The 26,625-nt window shown below is 33.9% G+C and overlaps 1 protein-coding gene across 1 annotated transcript in view; it reads right to left on the reverse strand.

The window, feature by feature from the left end:
• LOC105248416 (acetylcholine receptor subunit alpha-like 1) overlaps positions 1–26,625 on the reverse strand; it is a 127,978-nt gene that overhangs the window by 57,761 nt on the left and 43,592 nt on the right. Inside the window, exon 2 of the mRNA XM_011253181.2 lies at positions 21,275–21,550. Within this exon, the coding sequence (XP_011251483.1) occupies positions 21,275–21,532 (258 nt within the window). The 5' untranslated portion in view covers positions 21,533–21,550. The remainder of the gene's footprint in view (positions 1–21,274; positions 21,551–26,625) is intronic.

A 26,625-nucleotide genomic window follows, 5' to 3' on the forward strand; every position in this document is an offset into this window, starting at 1 on the left:
CTTTTTATAGAGGACAATGACACGAGCGCACACATTGTTGAAGCTCGCGCTGCCCCCTCTTCCTGGCCCCTCTCCTGAACCCTCCTGACAAGTTCGTACAAATTCTGACTGGCTGATATTTAAATATCGGAAAACCACTTCCGTCGGTGGCCGCTATTCAATCGGCAATCCGATCAGAACCTACTTTCATTCGGAATTCCCGATATCGTTTCCATCTGTCCGCGAGCACTTCAAATAAATCGCCGGATCGGTTTCGCGGTATCGTGCATTTAACCAAAAACAACCGAGAACAGACCGCTCTATGAACGAACAGAGGATCGACTTCGACAATCAATTCCAATATGAATTATTGCTTCGTTAACAACAATGTCTGTTTTGGCTGGCGTATTCTTCGTTCCGTGAAGATTGTTCTCTATTTCCCAATGCAACAATATTGAAACTTTGATTAAAGAAATATTATTTGCTTTGGAGAAGGGCCGATAAAAATTGAAAATATACGGAAATAAATATATATTTAGGTCAAACAATACTTGTAACAAACACATCACACAATTTGATCGATCGTGATATAAAGTGGAATATTAATTAATGCATGTAAATCGCGCGCGCGTAAATATATTGATACAAGTTATTTTAAAAAGAGAATTTACTTAATGAAAATTGATGTCATCTTTTGATGTAATTTATCTAATTTTAAATTCATTTAAATTTAACTATAAAATATAAAAAAAAATACATACCATATATATAACATATTTCTCTAAAAAGAAAAAGATATACATATGTAAGATATTATTAAAATATATGTCAATTAATAATATAAGTAATATAGCATGTGATCATTTTCTTACAATTTTCTTCCACAAGAAAAGTAAATGTTATACTTGGAAATATCATATTATTACGATCAAGGTAAAATCGAGATTTTAGTTTAGTTTGTGCGCTCCAGAGTTGCATTTTTCCTCCTTGTTGAACTTCCGCGTCTACATAGAAATTAAAACCAGCTGAACGAATAAATTTTATATACAGAACAGAATTTTATACGATTCTTAAATATTCAACTCGCAATTCAAGTTTGTTAAAGCGTTTCACGTTTCGCGCTTTTTAACAAGTATTCGGGCAAAATGAAAATCTTTGCAGTCGCGGAATAGTTGAGTTTGTAATCGTTAAATCTATACAAAGTGAGAATGTCCTCAAAAAAAAAAAAAAAAAAAAAAAAAACCCGCGATCGATACAACGATGCATCCAATTCGCAGATTTTTTTAATCTTCTTACGAGCAATGTACTGGCCAGTTGGAATCCATTTGTCTATTTTAAAATACGAATTGCTAAATCTTCTTTAGCATGTTAAAATTGTACATGTGTCGCTATCTTTTAGATTACATCTTTTCTCTTTGATTAGGATGTTAATCTCGCGAATGAAGATTTACTGGTTCACAATTCAATCAAAGCTGATGTCCTAAAGCAATATAATAAAAACCACAATTCCACGAGCATCTCATATTTCTTTAATTAAATTATATATATTAACTTTCATTTATCATTGCTGTGATGAATTTCAAAAACTCGTATATATTTTTTTACAAACAACGAATTTGTTCCATTACGTTTTATTTCAAGAATATTTCAATCTATTTTAGATGCTTTTTAAAAGAAAGCAATGGCTACATTCAGGAAAAGCTGATTTGCAAGTGTTGTAAAATTCGTGAATCTGATTGGTGTATGCTCTTAGATTCAGCCAAAATTAAGAGTATACATAAATCAGGCTCACGAATTTTACAACAGTTGCAAAGCAGCTTTTTCTGCTGAACGCAGCCAATATTCATTAGTTTCATCAAATAATATCGATTTTTAATTGCTGCTGACCTTTAATATTTCAGACTCGATCATTTATCGAGCGAAATAACACTCTCAATTCTATCGTGATTTCCGTACGCTACGTTAACGCACAAAAGACCGCATATTCTTAACCGTCTTCAATAAAGACACAGAGAAAATTAACGGGAAGTGACGAAATAAAGCGATGATGATCACACTTGCAATGTGGCGATCAAATGCCGTCATTAGTCGAAATTATAATATCACGTCTACCAATTATTAATTCGCCAAGCGAGCCGACAAAAGCAATAATGAGCTTAATGACGAGAACCACAGTCTCGTGATTGGTGAGTTGGGCTCCATCATTTGCATAACCGTTCGAAATTTAGTTACAGAAGAGTGTTCCTTTTTTCGTTTTTTTCACGAATAAAATGTATTGCACTGTATAATGCAAGCTAATCGAAGAATTATTGTAATACTCCTATTTTCGTGAGGGATTTAATAATCTTGAATCTTTTTAAAACGATATTTTCTTTTCAAATAAATTTAATTTCTCTCTTTAATAAAAATTTGGCTTGAAATCGTTTATTATTGAACTTTTTTCTATGGCTTAATTTACTATCATATCGGAATATTATACATCGAACTTAAACGATATCGAACGGCATGTTTTGTTCAAGTGCAATAAAGTTGAAGTTTAATACTGTGTCACCAAGAAATTTTCGTTTTATTAAAAATGTAATATGATATGACAAGTCGTGCGATGGAAAGAGAGTACCTTCGCAAAAGCATAATGGAATCAAAACTTCCTGCTTGCTTTTCCTTACGTACTATTTCCTAAATGTATTCTTCCTCTTATCAGAAAATATAATGGAATCTGCTGAGAGACTCTGGCAACTTAGTTTTGATAAAAAATATATAAAAATGGATTATTGTATACATTAGATCTATTACGTCATTATGTTTTTATGCCGAAAGAGATAAATAATAATTAAATAATTCAATAAATTCAATTATTTTACTAATTTGTGCTTCTATTACACAAAAGGTCACGAAATTATTTGATTTAATTACTTATTTCACTTATGTATCTGTCAACAATAGGCATACATACATCTTCTTTCGCACAAAATACAACGAAATTCTTTATACAAAATACGGAACAGTTAGAGTATCTCACCCTCTACGCGTTATGCGTGCATAATATCATTATCGCGGGCTGATGCGGAATGAGAAGTATAATAACGCGTGTCGACGTCGACATGATCAACGAACGGTGGGCACCTAGCTACTAATCAGAAGTATTCAGCTGTCGCGATTGTTGCTTCGCGGAACGAGCCAACAACCCCCCGTGTATATAATGCAGCTGACACAACACTCCATGTTCGTTATTATTGCCGCGTCGCGAGCGCTCGTAAAGGCGACGCGGAGCTGCAATAGTCGCGCCGCGACTGGATGAGAAATCGTTGCAACGAATGGAGTTCGACGACCCCGTGCGACGACGCTCATGCATCGATACATATTTTCATCGAGTAAAAAATAATTTTCTTTCGTTGTATAGTTTTTTTACGACAATACCTTGTATACACATATAAAACATATCTACGACCGCATAAAAAAAGGTTCAAAAGACAGAATTTTTGACAGATGTTTCTCTCTCTTTAATTTCGAGTCGATTTGTCTTTAACGAAAAAATAAAATTTTAAAGTATAAATTATACACTAAATTTTGATATTAATTGCACATAATTTTTTGTTCGAATAAATCTTCATTTATCATTTAAAAAAAGAAAAAAAACAAGAAAATATTTAAGCAATTTCTGAATACTATTACTAATGTGAACTCTTTAGCAAATGCATGAATATACTCAGAACTATACAACTGTAATCACAAGAAAGAAATAAAGTAAATAAATTAATTTTTAATTAATTACATAATCGTATTATTAATCGATATAAATTCGATATATATTTCTCATGTTATAGATATGCAAGAAAACATGCAAACCATTACGCATTTTCATTGTTATATAAAAATTTCATATTTATCGTATTTTTGCAGATTAATTTGGTAATATTGATGTTCAATAATATAATATAACAGTAATATCGGAATAATACTGATATTATAGAAAAAATACATACCGTATTATGTCGTACCAATACAAATGAAATTTTTATCTCGCGATTATTAGATAAAATTCAAAAATATAAATATAAAAATATATTATTATATAAAAATGCTATTTTAGTCTTTAACTTCTACTACATAATTAATGTTAAATCTTAAATTTCTTTTCTAAAATTACCCATCAATTTTCTCGCTAGAAAATCGATTTCACTTGTATTTTTAATAAGAAATCATTAAGATTTTAGACAATCTAAGATGACTGCATAATAAATACCCAAATATTAAAATACGCTTTTGATAAATATAAATTAATATTATATATAACAAAATTTGTTCACGATATTTGATTTTCACAACGCGTAAAATTTTGAATCGCTTCAATCCTACAAATATTCGTAAGAAAAACAAAATGTAACGTGACATTGGTGTCTAAAAAGATTATTTTACGAGAGACAGATAAACCGATGTGGAAAACAAATTGTTATTTCTTTGAATTGTGAAAGTAATATTACACACACATAATTATACGCACACTTAATTATAAATCCATAATTTATTTAACTACAATTTCGAGCTTGATAAGACTTATCATTTTTTTTTATTAGAAAAAATGTGTAATAAAATATTTGCTAGTTTTATTCGCGCTGCAATCGTGATTATTTGTCAGCGATTTACCATATATGTATGCTGTGCCATATTAAATACTTATAAATGATTGCAATCAAGAACGCAGACGTAATCGTGATGAAAATATGTTTATGCGCCTATCACGTTTCCTAGTAACACGACAGTTATGCCGATAACGTCGAAAAAGTGAGTGATCGATAGGAATAGGATTTTTTGCTAGGATGCTTTTTGCAACAAAATTCGGTACAAAAACTCGGTCAGAGACAAAGCGGCCTAAGTGACCTATATTCTCTGGTCTTTTGGAAAAATTTGCATTTTTTTGCGATTTTGAAAGTAAATTCGTAGTTTGAAGTTTCTCATGAAAGGAGTTTCGAAAATGTTTTAAGTCGAGCAAAGAAATATAGAACGTACAACCTAAAACTTTTTTACGTCTTGAAAACTAAAGGTACGCTACGCGAGAAGAGTTTTTATCAGAATAAATTTATATCAGAATGTATCATTACCATGCGCTAAAGAAATTATTATCGATAAACATTTAAAGTAAAGACATATTAAATTCATGTCGTTTATAGAATTTTATAACCACATGAATTACATAATTACATAATGGTAAACATTATTTCCTAGAATAATGTTTATTCGTCTATAGCGTACATAATCACGTCCTATCATTATTTATAGCTGTGCAAATCTTTATTGTTAACTATGCGTATATGTATAATACATATAATAATAATATTTATACTAGTTAAATAGCGCTTAAAAATTATTATGCCAATAGCAACACATTTCAATCTTCAAATTATACATGATTATTAGATATGATATAGATGTATCGTATGTTGTAATAATTTGGAAAATTATAAAGTCTAAACAATGATGCCGAAACTAACGAGTTGCTAGGCATAAGTGTCAACATATGTTATAAAGTACTTACAGTACGCCTCTCGTTGTATTTATGTTGCTATTCGTAGTAGATTTGCTTTCCGTAGTCGTACTAATTTCGATTCTGATCTTCACCCTCTCAGCCAAACGTTCACGATTAACTAAATAAAGTAGCAGAGTATACCTTCTCGTGCGTAGCACGCAACCCCCACTACAGTGTTCAATGACCTCGGCATCAATGAGGCATTGTATACAGACAATGTTTACGTTTGGCTCCATTAATGTATTATGAGATTCTATCGAAGTCAAATCTCTCGAAAATTATACAATACAATTCGCTTTATTTACGCGTATTATTTAACCATATTATTTAAGCATATTTTTCAAAAGAAAATATTTTATCAAAAGAAAATATCAAGCATATCATCGTATCTGATCAGATTTCTCTTTTTTTATTTTATTTAAAATGTCTTTAAAATTAGACGCGTATGTCGATTCATGATCTAAAATCTTTATATTTTACCATAAAATTATAATTAGCTTGTAAAATCTGTAATAAACCCGGATGTTGAGAAATATATCTTTTATTATATAATACTATGAGTGAAAAACCTAATAAACAGTTTTCCATGTTTGTATTCTATCCTGTTCATATATATATTTACTGTTATAATAAATTGTATAAAATTTGAAGAACAATTATATAACATTATATAAAACATCTCAAAAGTGCAAGTCTTATATGTATCTCATTATAACTATAATTTATGTCAGTATAAAAAAAACATTATTCGCAAGTGCATTGTAACGTCACTGCTTATGTCTGAGAGCACATCCTTCGCGAAAGTTGAAACAGATGATTCCAGTCGATCGCCCCCGAGTCAGTAACCTCGGAGCATGTAATGAGTGGACAAACGGTCCGTCGTCACCGCACACGGCTTCTCGGCTATTCGGTTTTTTCGTTTCATCCCTTGTCCCTTTCGCGGCGCGATTAATATCCGTGAGTAAACAAAACGTGCACAGTCGAGCGCGACTAAATCGAATTATTATGATGAAAAACGGCAGCGAGACGCGGCGCGCATATAACCCTTTCTAAAATTCATTAGCAAATTAACCGATCCCTGCTCGCGACACAGTACAAGACTTTGTCTGCGCGTTTGGTCTTCCCACCCTCGGATGTTACCCGCCGAACCCCACGCGACGATCGCCCTCCGCGCGTTTGCTGTCTCTCGGAAAACTGCCGCCGGCCACCCATCCCCGGGAACCAACCGCAAAGTTCGGCGACTGAAAATTGATGAAGGCGAATTCTAATTTAACTTAACTCAATCTATTCCGATTTAATTAAATAGTCGGAATTTGACCCCTCGCGGCGAATCGACATGCAGTTTGCGTAAGAAACGGTTCTCGAAAATGTGACAGAATATATCTGTCAGTTCTCGTATATCTTGTTTAGCTTTGAAAAAATAACAATGCGATTAAAATATATTCTTCAAAATAAAAAATCAATTATCAACGTATCAACTGCAATAAAAAATCAACATTTACAACGATTTGAGAATGCGTAGTTCCTAACAAAAATAAAATAATTCAGTTAGAAAAATTGTCGGATTATTATAGATCAAAAATCGTCCACATAATTTACTTTATTTTCATTGTTAAATTCTTTTTGTCTTATCAATTAATTAATTATAAGTTTATTACTAAACGCCGCTTTGTACAAATAAAATATGCATAACAAATTATATACAATTTTTGTTAAAATAGATATTTTTGAAATTAGAAATTTTAATTTACAATACATTTTATGCTTATATAACTTAGAATAATACTGATAACACGATGGGCTTCTCGAAAAATCTCGATTCACTGCACTTAATTATGTGATCGCGGTATGAAAATATATTCGTGTGTTCGTTGCTGGCACAGACAGCTCAACGATCTCAATTCCGCTCTATAGTTCGGATACGGTATGTAGCGATTCAGGAAACTCGGTTATGCAAATGTCCAGGACTGAAACGGAATTTTTGCGTCCGCACAAATATGACATTTATATTCGCGACTCGCTGATTGCGTATGATTTCGGCAAAATTATACGTTGTGCATTACCATCAGGGAACATATTAGCGCGTCGTGTATTTGAAAGAAATTCGGCGATTCTATTAAACGATTCATTAACAATATTTAGTTAAAAAATTCATATAGATTCCGTAATATATGTATTTGCATATATTTTGAATAATTTAATAATCACTTCGTTTAAAAAGAATTAAATAATGCTAATGCTGTTCTTAAGGCCTAATCTTAAACTAAAACGCGCATAATAATAGAAAATCCTTATAAATATCTATAAACAATTAGTACTTTATAAAAAAAATCATTAAAAAAGAATCTATTTAAATAATATGAATCTATATTATTTTTATTACACATACGTGTTTTAATTTAATTGAATTCATCCCTCTTCTATTGGTTAATTTTAAAAGTGAATTTTATCACGTAGTCATCCATCATTCTGTACTTTTGCAAACTGCTTTTGAGAAAAGTAGTTTCCGAGCTTCACTTTTTTCCGCTTCTGAGATATATATATATATATATATATATATATATATATATATATATAATACGGTGAAACAGGAGCAGCTTGTATACATGGTTTTATAATGGATTTGTGCTTTTATATCGCGACACGTTTGCTACGAGAATAAAGAGCGTGTATAAATGATGTAATGGGGAAAGAAGGAGCGAGAGAGCGAGAGAGAGAGAAAGAGAGAGAGAGAGAGAAAAAGAGAGAGAGAGAGAGAGCAGGAGAGGGTGATCATTCGTGCATGCCTTCTTATCCTGCGAATAAGGATTCTCGATCCCGCAACCGCCGGCAAGAGCACAATGTCTTTTTAATTTCTCCCCTGGACGTCCTTGTATTCGCGGGCTCCGGCGGATTTTCTCAGATGTCACGGCGCGGATGAAGACGGAATAACGGTGAAAATTGCACGAAGAAAACGGAAGTTAGCCGATGCGAAAAGAAAGTCGACAATGGGCAGACGGCGTTGTCTCGACGTCCGCAAGGAGCGAGGGAACGGATATCCTCCTTTGTTCGGCCATACGAGAATGGGAATTATGAGATGGAAAAGGAGTTAGAAAAAAGTTGGGGAAAAATGGGCGACAGGCGCGCGAGGACAACGGAGTTGCTCGCGGGGGGAGATAAGGAGGAAGAAGAGATGGCTGCTGGTTTAATACGTAGAAAAAAATACGATTACGGCAGGCAAAGAAGGTGCGAGGAATCCGTGATGAGTTGAAGCAAGTTGGCTAGAAATGGACTATCAAAAACGTATAGCAGTGGCTCTTTTTCTACTTGGAATGGTAACGTAAAAGTACAACTGCATGTACAACTGCAATGTTGTCCGTCCGAGAAAAATTGGTTTTTCTTGCTCAACGCATTTGTTGCAATTTTAATACTTTATGATATATTTTTTTCTATTTTTAATTCATAATTTATTGTCTTTGCAAATTTTAATAATTTAAGAGACAATTTTGCGAGTTGAAAATAATAAAACACTTTATTATTGTAAAAAATTGTCTATAGATATTAACAACATATCAAATTAAAAAATTTCTTACAAGGTTGAAATATCTATATTTATATAATTATTTTGAAAATATTAAAATTGAAAAATAATTTCTTGAAAAATCCAAGTTATATGACTTTAATTAATTGTAAGTAAATTAAAAAAATTTGTGTAATATTAAAGAGAGTAACTTGACATTTAAAGTTTTAATAACTGAAACGTTATTCAACCGTTTCATCAAAACCGTTTACACAAATGAAAACAAGTATCTCTTTCTAAATCGCCTTTAACTAATATATATATGCGACGTGACAGAAATTTTTCTATTGGACAATGACAAATAATCGAGTCTCGATGATTACGAGATTATAACGCCGGAAGTTATATTTCTTCAATGTTACGATATGCGCATGTTTGTTTTCCAAGCCACTTTTTTATGCAAAAATCGATATTTCCAGTACACGGCGTCAGATATAGTCGTAGAATGCCATAACTTAATGGATCTAAAATGTCATGTCAAAAAAAAAGATACGTCGTCGTTGATTTTTATTTTTAATGCGTGGTTTTAATCCTTTTTAGGCACAACTGTGCGTCACAATCACGCTTACTTTTTACCCGGGAATGTATAAGATGCTTTATATGAAGAAATAAGCCGCAGATCTTAAAATAGAGGAGAAAAAAGAAAACCTTGCGAAAGATACGGTCTTCAAAATTCGAGAAGAACAAAGCAGATCAAGTTTCTTTCGTAAATGAATCTTCTTTTACTTTAATATTTCCCATACAATATCATTTTAAGTTACGCTACCGACGTGTTTATGCAAAATATTCCATGTAGCTACTGTAGATATTATATCTTCCCCGGATTATATTCGCCTGTGGCGAGCTACAACAGGAAATTGGAAAAGGTCCACAGAGCGCTCTCAGACACGAAAAGTTATATATCTGATGGAGCTGCACCGAGGAAAATTGCGTATTAATCCGCTCGAAGCTAATGCATCGTAACGCGATCTTATTACTTTTCCCTTCGAGAAAAAAGCCGTCCCATCCTCTTCGACTTTTCCATTCGCGTCGTAGCCATCATCTTTATAGTAGCTGGCAAAGGGAAAATTCTGCGTGTGTAATTTCAATACCGTAGCTTTCATCGACAAGGAGCGTGAAAAAAATCATCTTCTTTTAACGCTGACACATCGTATACGTTCGAAAATTAAACTTTACGTTCGTCGTATTTTAAATATGCAAACAAAATCGCGAATGTCAATGTGTCACAGATTCGTCGCCATAATCCGTATCATGTATCGATAATCGCGAGCACGTTTCTTCCGTGCGATTTTTCTCGACAAAGAGCGCGAGGAACGCGAAAGTCGCGTAGGACGGCTTTGCGTTTCTACGCATCTATAAACCGTAATCCTGCGGCGCGGCATAATTCCACATATAAGCTGACGTGATTCTCGAATGGAACGACTCGTAAATCCGTGGAGATTATTACAGGGTAGGTGAAGGGGCGGGCTTCGGGGTTGTCGAGGTCGTGCAAACATTGAAAGCCTCTACCGCGGGTTAACCAACCTTCATATCGGGCTTCATTTATATTTAACGCATCCGCACATTTTGCCGTTGTGCGTGCGGCGAATAAAAATTCCCCGACGATACTTGCTGCGAATCACGCGCGCCTTTCTTATCCGGGATTATATTATATCGTACATCCGTAGGATGACAACGTATAACATATCAGGGACGCATATTGAAATATATTATAAACATAGACATATAAAGAACTAAGAAAATATACAAATCTCCGAAAAATACGTAATTTAGTTGTTACAAAAGTCATCATTATAACGATACGAAGTTAATTCGGAGACAAGTAAACACTACGTAAAAATTGACGTATAAGAATTTGATTAGATTTATATCGACGATGTAATCATCGGTATATTAAAAATTTTTCTCTGTATTATTTTATATACAGTCTTTAAAGAATTTGTAATTTTATTTTAATAGATTTCTGCAAGACTTTGTCGTGAATTTATTGATATCAATATATATGTTTGTATAAATGCAATTACGATAAATCAACATTTCTTATTAATTTCAATTTATTAGAATCGATTTAATCTGACAATAGGCTTAGGTACAAAGCGGCGCGAGGCAAATATATTACTCAGGAGATATCAATTTCCAATTCCAATTCTCCTGAACGTGACACACCTCAGACCCGCGTTTAAACTAGAGGCAACCTATAGTCACGAAGTACCGCGGTGATTATCAATGACAGCTCTCCAATATATTACGAGGCGACAGCGATCCAGAAAGCGACTTTAAGCAGCTATATCAAGTAACTATATCCGTAACAAATCGGCGCTGCTGGCAACGCGCGGACGAATGACGACGAGATTCAACGGAAACGGGATCCTCTTTCCTCCTCACCCTCGTTACAGGACAGCTAGGATAATTAAGTTCCCTATGGCTTTAACAGGCCGAACGTGGGCGGATGTTCGGCACCCAAATTGGACGATTTTGAGCGAGGCGGTGCGGCGCGCTTTAAACATCCATCCACATTCCGCAGAGCAATGGCCGGATTACAGGAGTGATCTCGCATTACGTGACCGTCCGACAAGGCGCTTTTCAATTTTAGCGGCCATTTTCTTTCTCTCCCTCTCTCTCTTTCTCTCTGTCCTCGCTCTTTTTTCCCCCTCTCTCTTTCTCTTTTTGTCTTCCTCTCTCTCTCAACCTCGATCATTAGCCCCGAATGGTCATTTGCATTCGCGAGCGTTCCGGATTTTACGTGCCGTTGCTTAGCGTCAGTGCGACGCATAAATTGGCATCCTTTAAACGCGAGTGTCGCACCATTGCGATGCCGTAATAAACAATTTGATCTCGCGCATGTCGACGATGCCGTCTCGCATCGATAAATCGTCCGCCAGCGGCTTTGTTTGCGAAAATTGCATCGCGCAGTTAATAAAAGTAAATATGATTTGACACTGTTAATGAAAGTAAATATTATTCGTTCTCTCGGAAAATCGATATTATATATATCGCGTTAGATATTCTATAAAATTTATTTATATAGAAATAAATCAAAATTTTATAGAATTTATTAAAATGCTAGAAGCTAACTAGTGCCAGCAGTATTTAGCGCGATGCATATTTCGAAGCTGCAGAGTCAAATCTTTCGTTATAATTAAGATCTAGAAAAATTATGATTCAATTCTTGATTAAAGCCTTCTCTGCTCTAAAGATATTTCGGATTTGTTCCGAACATCGTGCTTTCTTGGAGATTCTATTAGCCAGCAACGCGATTTATCTATTCTCGCGAGTAACAGCTATATCGAAGTGCAAATCTTAATGCAATATGACGTGACAAGAAGTAAAGTGGATTTCCTGTTAATTGGTGACGTAAGACGTCGTGGCAAAGCCTGAGAGGGAAGGCACCTAATTTCATTATTCCCATAATTCAGAACACCTCGAACGCATAAAAGAAACTCATCTATCAAAAAACCTTTTTAATAAATTCGTCTCTTAGACATCGGTGTATCGCAGGAGAAGGAAGACAGCAATATTATTAACTTTTATAATAAATTTACTTTTTCATCACATCATTTTTTATTATCCATGATCCATCAACGTTATTTAATTGTTCGATCAAGTTAATTTCCATTCGAGAATGCAATATGTAAACAGATAAAATTTCTGCTCGGATTGATCAAGCAACGTATATTGACAAAGGTGATCTTTTCCCCTGAAGTCCGTCAGTTATTTACGATTCGATATACGAGTCCTCTTAAATTCAATCATCTTCGTAGATTTCACTCTGGAGGCTTATCGAGCTTTAGTTATTTCGATTAAATGCATTCAACGGACAACCTGGAAATCCCTAGAAGTTTAAAGCCGAAATGCTCGTATTATTAATACAACGGAACATGTGCCATTACAGGGAACTCAATTACCAGTAGTATTAATCCTCGTTATCGAGAGATCATCGATCATACCGTCATCCATTTCTGATACACAGAAATTGATGACACGCGTGTACAGAATGCTATTTAAAAGGTTTTATTCGTAAGAATTATAAGCTTCGGTCCACTATTGCACGACGTATAATTAATGATTCGTAAAAATTACAAAATTAAAACATATATAATAAAATATTTAATATTTGAAAGATTTATATATATAAATGTCATATGTGTGTGTATGTGTATCTCATTAATTATTGAATTATCTATCGCATCAATTTTATGCTGTATTTTAATGCATTATTATAGATTCTGATAAAGAAATTTCTGTGTCGATAAAGTACAATAGATACGGAAATAGTATGGATTTGATGGCAGCGCTTGTCAGATTAGTCACATCGTCCATTGAAACGCATTATTGAACGTCCGCTCGACTGGAAATCGTAGGAACAGAGAGCTTAATTATTAGAATTACGAGAAGATCAGTGGCTTGTGAAAATTAAGGGAAATTTAATTACCGGAGGCACTCGGTAATGAAGGAGAAAACCATTACTTGCTGAGCCAAACATTCATACACAAATGCATGCTGAGTCGTATGGCCGAAAAATGATCACTAAATAATCGTGGGTAAAGTTCGCCCATATTCACTCGAAATATATTTACACGATAATGCAAAACTAACATATGTATTTCAAAAAAACTTTTGAAAAATTTATTTATATCGAAGAAATTTTTTCATTTTTTTATATTGTGACATTTTTTAAACATATTTATTGTTTCATTATATAATAAAAAATAATGCATGCATGAAATCTTATGAATTCATTTTTTGATAAGTACAACGAAATATAAGCAGTTTTTTTTTTAAATAATGTAGGTCTCTCTCTCGGTTCGCAATATCAAGAGTTAATTTCGCAGGTTTAATATTTTGTACAATATTAAACAAGGCAATATATTCACGTGTCGTATTAAATAATTTCAACTAGACCCGAGAAATAAAAGAAATTAATTTTTCAACGCGCACTCGTCTCTAATGACCTTAAACTATGGCGGTTTAGCGATTAACCCCGGCACGGTTATTCGCGTGCAATTAAATGAGGCGGTATAGGAAAGGCTCACCGAATGTCGTAGAAAATGGGCTAACCAATTTTCATTGTCCCGAGGTAACTACGGGAAACGCGGGCTCACCTCCCACTTGCGGTGAGAGACGATCCTCCTTTTTTTCACTGAAAGCAGCACCAGCAACCAAGTTTCACCGATGGTAGTTACAGCAATTGGAAACTGAACCGATGGCCTGCGAAAACTATAAGAGCTTAATTACCACTGGCGGTGGCCGGAAACAAGAGCGAAAACGATTATTCTCCGGGATCAATGATCCTGCCGCCAGAATCATCAATTTTGCAGACACGGGGCAGAGGCATGGCACGACACGGTAATCGAAAATATATCGACTTCGAACACTTGGTCTGCCGGAAAGCGGATTTATCTCGGCATGTAAATGGACTGGTTCAATCTCGCTCGAAGTACGACCACAATCTGCTGGGGAGGCTATTCAATAACTTTGAGAGCACAAGAAAGGATAAAAAATTAAATATATCTAGTAGATTTAAAATGAAGGCACACAGAGAAATATATATATAATTCTCTCTCAACAACGTTTCAAATATTGAAAATTGAAACTATTCAAATATTCAAATATTATACTAATTTATTTATACAAATGTTTTTATAATCCTAAAAAAGGTTGATGATTGACCATATCTCTCAAAACTGTTGCAATCTTTAAGCTGATATTTTCTAAAAGTGTGAAAAAGAATGAGCATCGTTGAAGTTCATCATTTATGAATTTCTTCATATAATCCTTTAGCCATCTTTCTCTGCTGAGTAGGAAGATAAAGAATGAAAAATATATTTGAACGTGCTTCCCTCAAGCTATTAAGATAAAATATAGGATCATTTATTATTGGATTAAAAATCCTCACCATAACGGTACATTATCGCTCAATTTAATCGCAATAATTGATGGTAGGCATTGCGCATTATCTATACAAAGTTCAATAATATGCAGATTCAGAAATTTTTTTGAATCTTTGCCACGAAGACAAAACTCTTCGCGAAAGGATGAAATATCGAATCATTATTAGAAAATAAAAAAGAATCTCTCTTCCGCAATGATCTTAACGAGCAAAAACATGCTTTCGTTATCGCACGACGGTTGATGACGACGAGGCAATGCGATCCTTCTGTAACGCAAACCTTAAGAACCAACCACGTCGCCGACATTCTCGTCTCAAGACGCGATGAGATTTATTTCGCTACTCGACAGAAAAGAGAAACCCGAGAAAAGCGAATTTGTAATCCCTGATTACGTAAAGTGAGTCACCTTAATTGACACTCGTGAAACAGAACGCGAGCACATGAAAGAAGAAGCGCGCGCCGCCCCGCTTGCCTTTTACACTAGTTAATTAATTTGAGGCGCTAATCAACGCAAGACTAAGAAACATTCATGTAATCAGAAAGTAAAAAATATTTCAATTATTAGAGATAATAATTTCGGACGCATCATACGAATTTTCGTTTGCTTTTGAACGTAATTGCATTCGAATAAGCAACGATTGCGCTCATTAATCTCCTCCCTTTTCCCTCCCTACAGATATATTTAAAAACTGTTCATTGTTATGTGCAACATATCCGCAATTATGTAAATTGAATTTCATTTACAATCGTCAATATAATATCTTTTGTATTCACGATTCATAATTAATCAGTGACATTATAAATATGTTAAAAAATATACAGTTTTATTAATATTTACATACTCCCACGATATGGAAAGTGTAGATGTATAAAAATTACTACGTTAATAAAATACATAATACATATAAATACCTCAATTACGTAATATTGCGGTTGCAAACATTTGATCAAAAATCCAACTCGATTGGTTAGATTTAATCTGTAGAATTAAATCCATCCCACACATTTAAATTACGATGATGTCCGAGCATTTATAATAATTTCATTATATTATCTTAACGATCGAAAGATTTGCAATGATTTCTACATAATTGCGTGTAACCGAAGAATGAATTTATAAAGAATGCTCATTTATTTATAATATTTTACTATAAACATATTCCACATATAAACGAAAAGCAAGAAAACAATTCAAAATTATTTTTAATGTGTTTTATCTGACTGTCTTATTTAATAGCTCGTATGGGAAATAACGTTTCTGCATCTCTCGTTATAAAACATGCTAAAATCGAAAAATTTACAGTCGATAATGGATTATATAACGGCACATATTCTGAATTTTTATATTTCTGCCTAAAAAAATTAAATAACACATTGATGTGTTTATAAAAAGATTGATTGTATTATTTAATCGATTTATTTAGAATTTTATCGAATTCTTATTTCATTATATATTCTAGGATAATGTAAAATATCAGCGTTATCGTAATTCGAAATTTCTTGCGTAAAATTGCACAAAATAATGTCTGCACAGCAACAATATCTTCGCGTAAAAAGTAGTAAAGCTCCTCGAAGATAAGTGTGCCTTCCAACGGGAATAATGATCGTGGCGCAATCGATAATCGCCACCCATCATAAATCCTCTCTACTTGGTGCTCGAAGGTGTAACACGCGCGGAATTTCCGAACAACCTGCGAACGTGCGCTCTAGTTTTCAGTTTCGTAACATCGTCCGCGTGGTTTAATTAGAAGAAACGAAAAGTTGGGAGAGCCAAAGGGCAGGGCGATTCTGAACAGCAGTTTACGGTGCACCGCAAATAAACAATACCCGCGACTGTCAAATGAAAATTGCGACAACAATTCTCGGGATGCAATCATCCACTTTGATTATGCACCTGTCGTGAAACGCGTGCACTCAAATGTCCGTCTGTCGATCAAAGATGGATCGAATGCAATCACCCGCGTAACCGACGACAGCTGACAGACAATTTTGCCGTTTTCGGCGCGAAGATTTGGCAATCATTGACACAATTCGATTCGATTCAAATCGTGGTTGAAATTAATACAAACGAAATTAATACAAACCATAATATCAAGGAACATATAATGATTCTGCAACATATAATGATTTTGCCAAATAAACGCGGATGCGCATTTGATCATTTATTTAAATAATTTCAATAAATGACATTACATAATGAAAATGATCCATATTGCGATTTGTAGTTTACAAAAAAGTTAGAAAAGACAGAAAATAAAATTAAAAAGAGAAATTGTATAGAAAGAAATGAGAGGACAAATAAGAGAGAAAATGTTTGTAAGAACGGATGTAAAATGCATTCAGTCTCGCGAACAAAAAAACATCATTTTAATCAAAGCGTAAGGTAGTGATTTAATAACAGCGGTTACTTGTGCAAACTCATAATGTGAGTTGATCGAGGCGTAACTCGTCGTTTGACGAATAAAAGCTCTCGAGTTTTCGCAATTCACGTTTCGCACAACAAGAAAATCCTTTCGCGATAATAAAGGAAGGAGAAAGAAAACGGTCGGGGCAGACAAGGGAAAACCACGCGCGTGATTTCGAGCCGCATCCATCCACAGAAGTAAAAGTCAATCTCGCTGCCTGCTGTTGTGTTGCCGCTCGTAAATCCCCGTAGAATCGATGCAGGAGAGCGGATTGGGAGAGAAGAGGGATGGATGTTCCGTGGAGAACAAGTGCGATTCCAAGAAGGTGATTCCCTTGAAAAGGAGGCCGTGTAAATAATGATCGAACACTACGGCGCGAGGAATCGGTCCTCTTATGAGTCCGTTGGGATACCATTCCGTTGCTGAACTAAGCGATCTATACTTTCGGCTATCTGTTAACGTATTCGCATTGTCGTTCGTGCAGATTTAATGCGCGCATTCCTCATACGCCATATATGTTATCAATGTTATCATTTCATAAAAATTGCGCAATTCTTATTGCATTTTTATGATCAATATTTGCTCGATTCGAATTATTGGTGCGATAATAGATAATATTTTGTAAGAGAATTTCAAGATAATTCCAAAGAATACAATTACTCTTCTAAATCATTTTCCTCGAATTAAACAATCAAAAAAGGTGCGTTTTATTTACTTGTATTTACTTGACGTCATCTCGTCATCAATTGTACCACGATTATTTTTAATCAAATAAAAAGTTTAAAATTTTATATTAATAAATTAATAATTTCCTATTCAACAGGATTAATAATCGCAATGGTAATTATAAGAAAATACAGAAGTACATTTAAACTTGCAAATTCGAAGGACTTATCATTAGTCGATACCTTTGGAGTGTGACTTCGTAACAATTAAATAAAATCTCTCATTTTCTCTTTTTATCCCAATGTGCTCTCGCTCGTTTCTCTCGATCACGATAAATTGGCACAGCTACTTGTGTGGAAAAATAATTGTCTAGTTAGCCTCTGACTATTGATCGAATTTTGCAGTTTTTATCAAGCCGCTAGCTGTGAAAAAGTGGGCGTTGGCAGTGTTACATAACAAGCACCGCTGCATGTGAGGTAGAAAACACGCGAGATATCCGATGTTAATCGTCGCTGATCGAGTCTCGAGTATCGCGCTTTCAATATCGCGATTGCTTTAGATAACGCGACGCTCAAAATACGCGTTCGTTATTTCTCATACTACCGTCGTTGGTAATCCGAAGCCAACAATTGTTTCATAAATTCTATAGATGATATCTGCAAAGCGAATGAGTTCGTTGCACATACCATTGCAGTAATTAAGTAGTATTTACGTCCCGCTATGGGATTTTCAATCAGTGAAAAGTTACGTGCGCCGTACGCATTTCTAGTGAATCATATATAAATATTGTATATTGTAACTGACGGATAACTATTATAAATCAATTAGACGATTTCTCGTTTGTATTTAGCAATTATTGCATCCGCGCAACGAGAGCAACGAAATTGTGCAAGTTTTCGCTTAAAATTGTTGACGCGTATTAAAGCATTCAAATATCGAAAACTCTACTTCATTAAACAATGGCATAAAATACATATTAAAATTCATTTGAGATCAGATGATTTATAATTCGTTGAAAATTGAGAAATCCATTATTTTATATATGTACACACACACACACACACACACACACACACACACACACACACACACATATATTTTTTTTTACATTACTTTAAATGCTTCTGTATTATATGACATAAAAATAATAAACGGAATTCAAAATTGAAAAATCTGAATGGAATACTTTAAACTTCATGGTAAATTTTAAATCGTCTAATGTATGTCTAACATAAAGATAAAGAGATAAATAATTTTTATAAATGTAAATAATTTATAGAAGATGCAATTGTTTCCTAAGAGGAAGTATAATAATTAATTGTCAGTAACATATCTTTCCTTAAAAATGTTCTTTTTATAAGTATATAAAACATCTTTATTTTATATATTATGTCAAAAAAATTTCTGTTATCTGAAAATAATGTAACAAAATAAAACATTAAGATCGAATTGATATAAATTACTTTTGAATATACAATTTAATCGCGTTAAATGATGGAAAGAAATTTATAGCAACCGATTCGATCCATTATAATTATCGTCCATTAAAGGACAATAACAGTAGATCGCCATGATTTCTATTTTTGAAATCAAGTGCTTATTGCATTTCGATTTGATAACATTATTCATATTCGAATTCATAGTCGATGATTTCTACATCGATAATGTACGAGAGTAAGCGTCCAGCCGAAAACAAATTAATTATGGTTTAGACAGAAGCGCGTATTAGTCGATAGAAATCCATGATCGAGGCAATTACTGCCGAAATTCAGATCGAGTCGCGGGCATGTAACTCGAATGTAATAACTGTGGGAGACAATGCGGAGTATGGGAGACAATCAACGTAATTCTAACACATTGATCGGTACTCGCGCATATATGTGTATGCCGCGCGCGTATACGTTTAGTTTCGAGCGTTTCTCGTCGAGATGCGATTGATTGCTGACGATCAGATTATGGCAATTAATAGCTCGAGTGCCACGGATCCCTTCGCTTGTAAATTAGTTCCGTTTCCGGCGGAGGAACTCCCGGAATCCAACTTATCACCGCAAGTACGTGGACGCCCGTTATCGGTCACACATCTAACGCATAACTCGTATTCCACGCGTTGCAACTGTTTGAACATCTTTTTGGATGAACACATAACATCGCAAACGAAAACCACGTGGCGATTATTTGATTGAAATGTAAAAATGTTTGCTATTTCGAAAAAATCATTTGTTCATGTCTCAAATAAAAAAAAAAATCTTGAAAAACACACTGATATTAACTGTGTTGAATCACATGTACAATTTGGTATAATTAATTGCGAAATAGGCTCTGTTCTGCATCATAATGCAGACTTGACTTTATCATAATTGAATATATAATGAAAAGACATATATTAAATATTATAAAGAATAAATGGTTGTGAAATATTCTACTTTCTCTGATGCATATGTGTAAACCTCGTTAAAATGATAAAAATTATATAATCAAGTGTCTATCTATAAATAGTTGTATTTTCTAATTTGAATTATAATGAAATAATCCGTATAGCAGTTGAGAAAGCGAGCTTCGCGCATTATATTGCCTCGCATTTGTGTGCATCATTCACGTACATCAATATTGAGTAAATTGAGTGGCGCGGTATAATCCAGATTATATAAATCGAATGGAGTTAGGAAAATTGGTGTAACATGTGCATATTTTATCAAAACTTGATCCACGGAATTATACATCACTTGTAATCTTGCATTCGACATATTATACATCACTTGTAATCTTGCTTAGACATTTTATTAGAATTATAGATTTATAAATTGAAAAAGTCTCTAAATTGTCTTGTCTAGACACAAGATGTATTAGGGAAAATATTTTTAATAAAAACGTGGTTCAATACACATGCAATCTAGTATTTTTAATTTCGAGTAACGCGAAAAAAATATGAAAACATAAGGAAAAGGAAAGAATATGAAGATAAAATATGCTCTGAATAATTTGCACGGTTAAATCCATTACTATCAATATTTACCTGCATTTCATTGATTTTGTTAACAAAACAATCGTACGTACTCTTCGAATATCATTCCTTATAGCTTGAGTCAATCGATGAAACACGTTGGACTATTTCACAACCAAGTACTCTTGCTCTACATATCTCGCGTGCATCCCCATAGCATCCTCGGAGAGAAGGGGATGCAGCCTACTCTATATAGAGTATAAACGCTATTCATGCGGCAGCATAATGGGTTAAGTGGGGTCTACTCACGACGTCGATGAGCTGGGAGAGGCGTAGTCCCATTTTGACAGTGAGGCGATCGCTGTTGTTGCCAACAGGGCGGATGAGGCGGTTGTAGTTCGACAGCAGGTCATCGTAGAGACGCTTCGCTTCCGGATTGGCCGAGGCGCCCGGAAACGGGGCAACGAGACAGGATATGGCTGCCGCCATCGCCAGCAATCCGCCCAACCTGGACCACCATCGCCACCAGCCTTTCCCACCGTCGTTCGTCCAAGCATCCCTAAGCATCGTACGCCTTGTCCACCCCTTTAACAATAAATTACGCGCTCCTTTGTAATGCATGCCTCGTGATGTTGAACGTTGAAGGAGAAAGAGAGTGCAGGGTTCGTTGATCTCTCTACCTCCATCGTTCTATCTCTCTCTCTCTCTCTTGCGCGCGCACGCGAATGCTAAAATTCATTTCGCGCGCTAATTATCCTGAGACTGTTTCATATTATAACATTAAGGGACATTCTGACTGTGATAAAGCAAAATGACTTCGCGTTTAGTTTCTTAAACGTTTAAAGCAGAAAAAAAAATCGGTGATAATTAAAGAATTTAGTTTTGTTGAAATATTCTCGTCTCTGCATGCTGCGTATGCAAGAAAAATAATACGAGTAGAATAATAATTGCGCGTTTTAATACTTTATATATAATAATATATATAAAATCAATTTATATCAAGAGAAAGAAAAAAAGAGACAGAACCGTATATTATTTATTTTAAAAAATTCCCTTTTATTCTAATAAAAATTTTTCAAATCAAAAATAAAGTTTTTTTTTAATAAAAAATAAATACACTAAATATCATCACGTTGTTAAATTAAATATCATATAAAAATAACAAACTATTCGAAAGACTGTAAAAAAATCAATGAAAATTATTTACAAGTGAAAAATTTCTTCGACAAAACCTTTCGCTGCTGATAATTTGAGAAATGACTGTTTGATGTAAAATCTCGGGGGAGATCAACTTCAAAAGGGCAATTTCATAAAAAAACAAATTTCACTTTCTATACGAGTTTCGCAGTTTGATCTCGCAGTTTCATATTGCGAAGCTTATAACAAGGGGCGTCACCTAAAAATAATCTGAAAAATTATTATGCAAATGTTCCATAAAATAATCCTGAATGATAAGACGATATCATTCGCAAACGATGGCAAATGATTAATAGTTATAAGTTTCATGACGTATTTTGCTGAAAAAAGAGAATATCGGCAAAAAAGCTAGAGAAATTCCAGAAGAACGTTCTTTTACGAGCGAATATAAATCTCACTTAGAATAAGAACCAAAACGACTTTGCAATTAGCCCGCTTTTCACGCTCGATTCCATGTCGTTAAGAAATTAGGATACGGATAATACGCGAATGCTTGCAACTTTTGAACCATCGTTATAATGCAGGTTTGATCGTAAAACGGATTATTTGGGAAAATTACAGGCAATTACGAAGTCGAGAGAGATGAAATATTTTATCGTAAAATAAAATCGTAACTTTATCGTATCGCTTACGGATTATTTGTTTATTAACATTCCTGTCGTGAATTTGCGACTGACATTTTCTCTTCCATCTATCGATTTCATGTACCACAGTTATCGACCACAGTTAATTCTCACGCTGAAGTTATTTAGTTATCCGATCCTATTCTTGAGTATGATATTTTTATTTTATTTTTGTATGTTTATTTTTTAATTTACAAATTAAATTTATATAATATAGGATGGAATTTAATATAACGTTATAAAATAAAAATAAAATGATTATCTAAATTAGTACATTTAATAAACAATCTTTATATGTAAGTAATATTATTCGGAATTTAACAAAATAATTACGCGTTTTTAAATAACGGATTATATCTGGAAAAATATAATCAAATGTTACTTGCATATTTTACACTACTATGAAAAACAGAAGCACTTAAAAATATTTGAAAATGCCACAGATAATATGCTTTGAATTATTACACACAAATATGAATATTAAAAATTCTCATAAGTAATATTTAAAAATAATAAAATGCGGTTTGACTAAATTAATATAATTAATTGAATTTAATTTGATCGATAAACATCACAAGGGAATAATGAATCAAATTATTTCGAATATATTAAATGAGGTGCTAATTAATTACGAAGTCGAGCGGGCTGTTCTACAAAAGAAGATTGATGCAAGAGCGAATTATTCATTCGCGTATCACGCGAGGAAAACTTGTTGCGAAAATCTGACTGTTTTGCATATCGTATTCGTATTTTACAAGTGTGTTAACGAGGACAAGTGCACGATGAAAAGCCATATTTTTGCCTCGAATGTATCACGGATGTCGCCTGTCGATTCTTTATAATACTTCGTCAACGTCAACTTTCCTGAAGCAAGTCACCGTCCCATCGTAAGATGTAGCCGGTCGGCTGGTAGATCAAGTCATTTACTACCCGTGACGAGGAGCGTAGTCGCCCATAAAGAGGGCTTGAACGACATTGTTGTGTCACAAAAAAGGCAGAGGAGAGGAGAAGCTCTCGAGGAAGTTTTATCGCTTCTTTGCTGACCTACCTCGCCTACCTCGCTATTATCAGCATAACCGTATGCCTCGAAGGACTATTTCGTCGTATTAAGGTAACTTCTCGCGCTCTGATGCCCCTCTTCTTAAACTAAGACGCGACAAAGAATGTTCAAACACGAAAATGTATTCTATCGAAACTTTGACAGAAAGTAGAGACAACGATACATGTCCAATGAATAAAAAAAATTTGTTTTTTTTTTTTCATTTTGTTATGTGTAATTTTAAAAGAGAAAACAGTTCGCAAAATTTATTAAATATGTATTTCGAAAATTTTTCATAAAAGATTATTTAATAACGAAAATGTTTAACAAATAATATATTATTTTTTGTATTTTTTTCATAATATATACAATTTATAATAATTTGTTTTTACATATCTGTCTTTTTCTTGCTCTTATTTTTTTTATTAAAGTAAGAATTTATATAAAAATTCTGAAGCATTTCATCAGTCTCGTAATTATAAATAAAAAAATATAACCGATTGAAGTAAAATTAATCAGCGTTTGTTCGAAATATGTAATGCAAGTATTTACTTCTTATATATTATTATATTATAAAGACAATTACAGTCAATATACAAACATTACATACATACACAAATTTTACCTGAAGTTTAGATAATTTTTACGTGACCATTTACATAACAATAGATACATAGAGGTCTGCCTTCATTAGCATTTGACCGAAAATCCCAGGAATACCAATTCAATTACACGTGTATGTGCAACCACCGTATATGTATACAGTCACGATCAGTGATAACGGTTAGGTACTATATTACAGATGATCGGTTTCGTTATACGATAAAAGGATAGGTCGATCGAACAGCTTGTTCGACAGTGATCGGACGCGGCTTGAGGAAGCGGATATAATGGAACCAATAATGAGCCACCGCATCCATCAATCCGGATCAAGCAGCGGATCAATTTAACCATCCTTTCCCTTGCGCGTCCAATGTACCTTCGGAAAACAAGTTACGCAATCTCGGATCGTATGTATCGACGTCGGGATGATTGAAACACCTTTTATAAAACTAGATTAATCCTTCCATATAATCCGAGTGAGATAATAATATGAATAATAATGATTGAGAAATGTTAATATTTCTCTTTTTCGTTTTCGAACTTGTGTATAAGAATAAGTTTGGATAAGAATAAGTTTGGATAAGAATAAGTTTGGATAAGTTAACTCAATAAACAAACAACAAAGTATCTTGACTTTGACGTCAACAATATCTCTCTCTTTCTCATGAAATAAATATATTATTCTGTATAAGGTGTACTATGTATTTTAAAATTAATGAAAGAAAAGGAGGAGAATATTAATATTATATTATGGCAAGAAATATCTTTCCAACTATTTAATATCAAGAAATGGAACAAAACAATATCTGAAAAAAAAAATATATATATATATATGAAGCATAACCACTGCTAAATTATCACATTTACGTCAAACGCGTTTGTGTAAAGCAATTTGAAAAATACGTACACCTAGTTATCAATATAGCACAATGAAACTAAAACTCTGCGTGACAAAGACGAGTTTGCAAATGCGAAATGGACTTGTTCTGAAGAAAGGAAAAGAAACAAAAAAATTCAGCGCTACTACAGACGATAACGCTAAGTGCATCAGTCTGTATACAATCAGAAACGAATGGCGGACTATTATCCATTCGAAGGATACAAATTGGCGCGCGGTAGAAGGAGGCCAAGCAAACGTGTCGAAAGTTTTTGCGCGATCCATGAACGTCTTCCTCGTTCAGTAACGTCGTTTTTTCGTCCGACTTTTGCGTGAAAGCTGTAACTCCGACTTTTACATGCGATGCGAGTTGTAACGATCAGCGGATTGCAAGCGATTCATACAAGTTTACGTCAAATGGAAAAGCGATGTCTGCATAGCGGTTAACGACAGGCGATGCAGACGGTCGACACACATCGAAAAATGGAGAAAAATGTATTACGTCCACCACGAGACGTTAAACTACCTGGCAGCATGACATATTGCTGGCCGGCGTAATAATTTATCACGCTTCGCGAAATTGGCATCGCGGAAACCTTTATCGACATTCGAAAGAGCTGCGCTTTGAAATCGCTCGACATGTACCTTTTTGTGCCAAAATTAATTAAATTTAAATAAAATATTGAAATATTTTTGTTACATCCATATTGTTTAGTATATACAATTTAGAAAAATCACGAGAAAGATATCATTCCTCTAAAATAAAATATAATTAACCTCGAAAAATGATTGGAAATTACAATTGAAGTAAAAATTTTAAAAATACGATTTCTACGGCTGTGATAAAATTTTGTTAAGTTGCATTAAAAATATTCATAAAACACATACTTTTTCCGAATATTATTGTTCTTTTTTTATCTCTCTTTATCTCTATTAATAGGAATGGAAGGATATCTCTCGCAGAATACGCAAAGGCGATATTCTTTTATTGACATTTTCCGAATATTATTTTTGTTATTAATAACAAGTTATAAATGGAAGCAACCGAGATTGATAGATACATGACATTTAAAGTATAATACAATAATAATGAGAGATGTGTTCAGAACAAAATATACAATACAGGATGGTTACTTCATAAATGTGTTTACGAAATATTTTCTAGATTGCACATCTCTTCTCTCATACATACAAACAAGAAGAACGTAATGCAGCACAGTTCAAACGTATCGCTTTATCGTTTAAAGCTGCCACGCAGCTCGTGCAACTGCAACGAGGCTAATCGAATCTGGTACCGACTGCACCAACTAACTAGACTATT

This window comes from Camponotus floridanus, unplaced genomic scaffold (genome assembly GCF_003227725.1).
Source record: "Camponotus floridanus strain SB8 unplaced genomic scaffold, Cflo_v7.5 scaffold7, whole genome shotgun sequence".
Lineage (NCBI taxonomy): Eukaryota > Metazoa > Arthropoda > Insecta > Hymenoptera > Formicidae > Camponotus > Camponotus floridanus.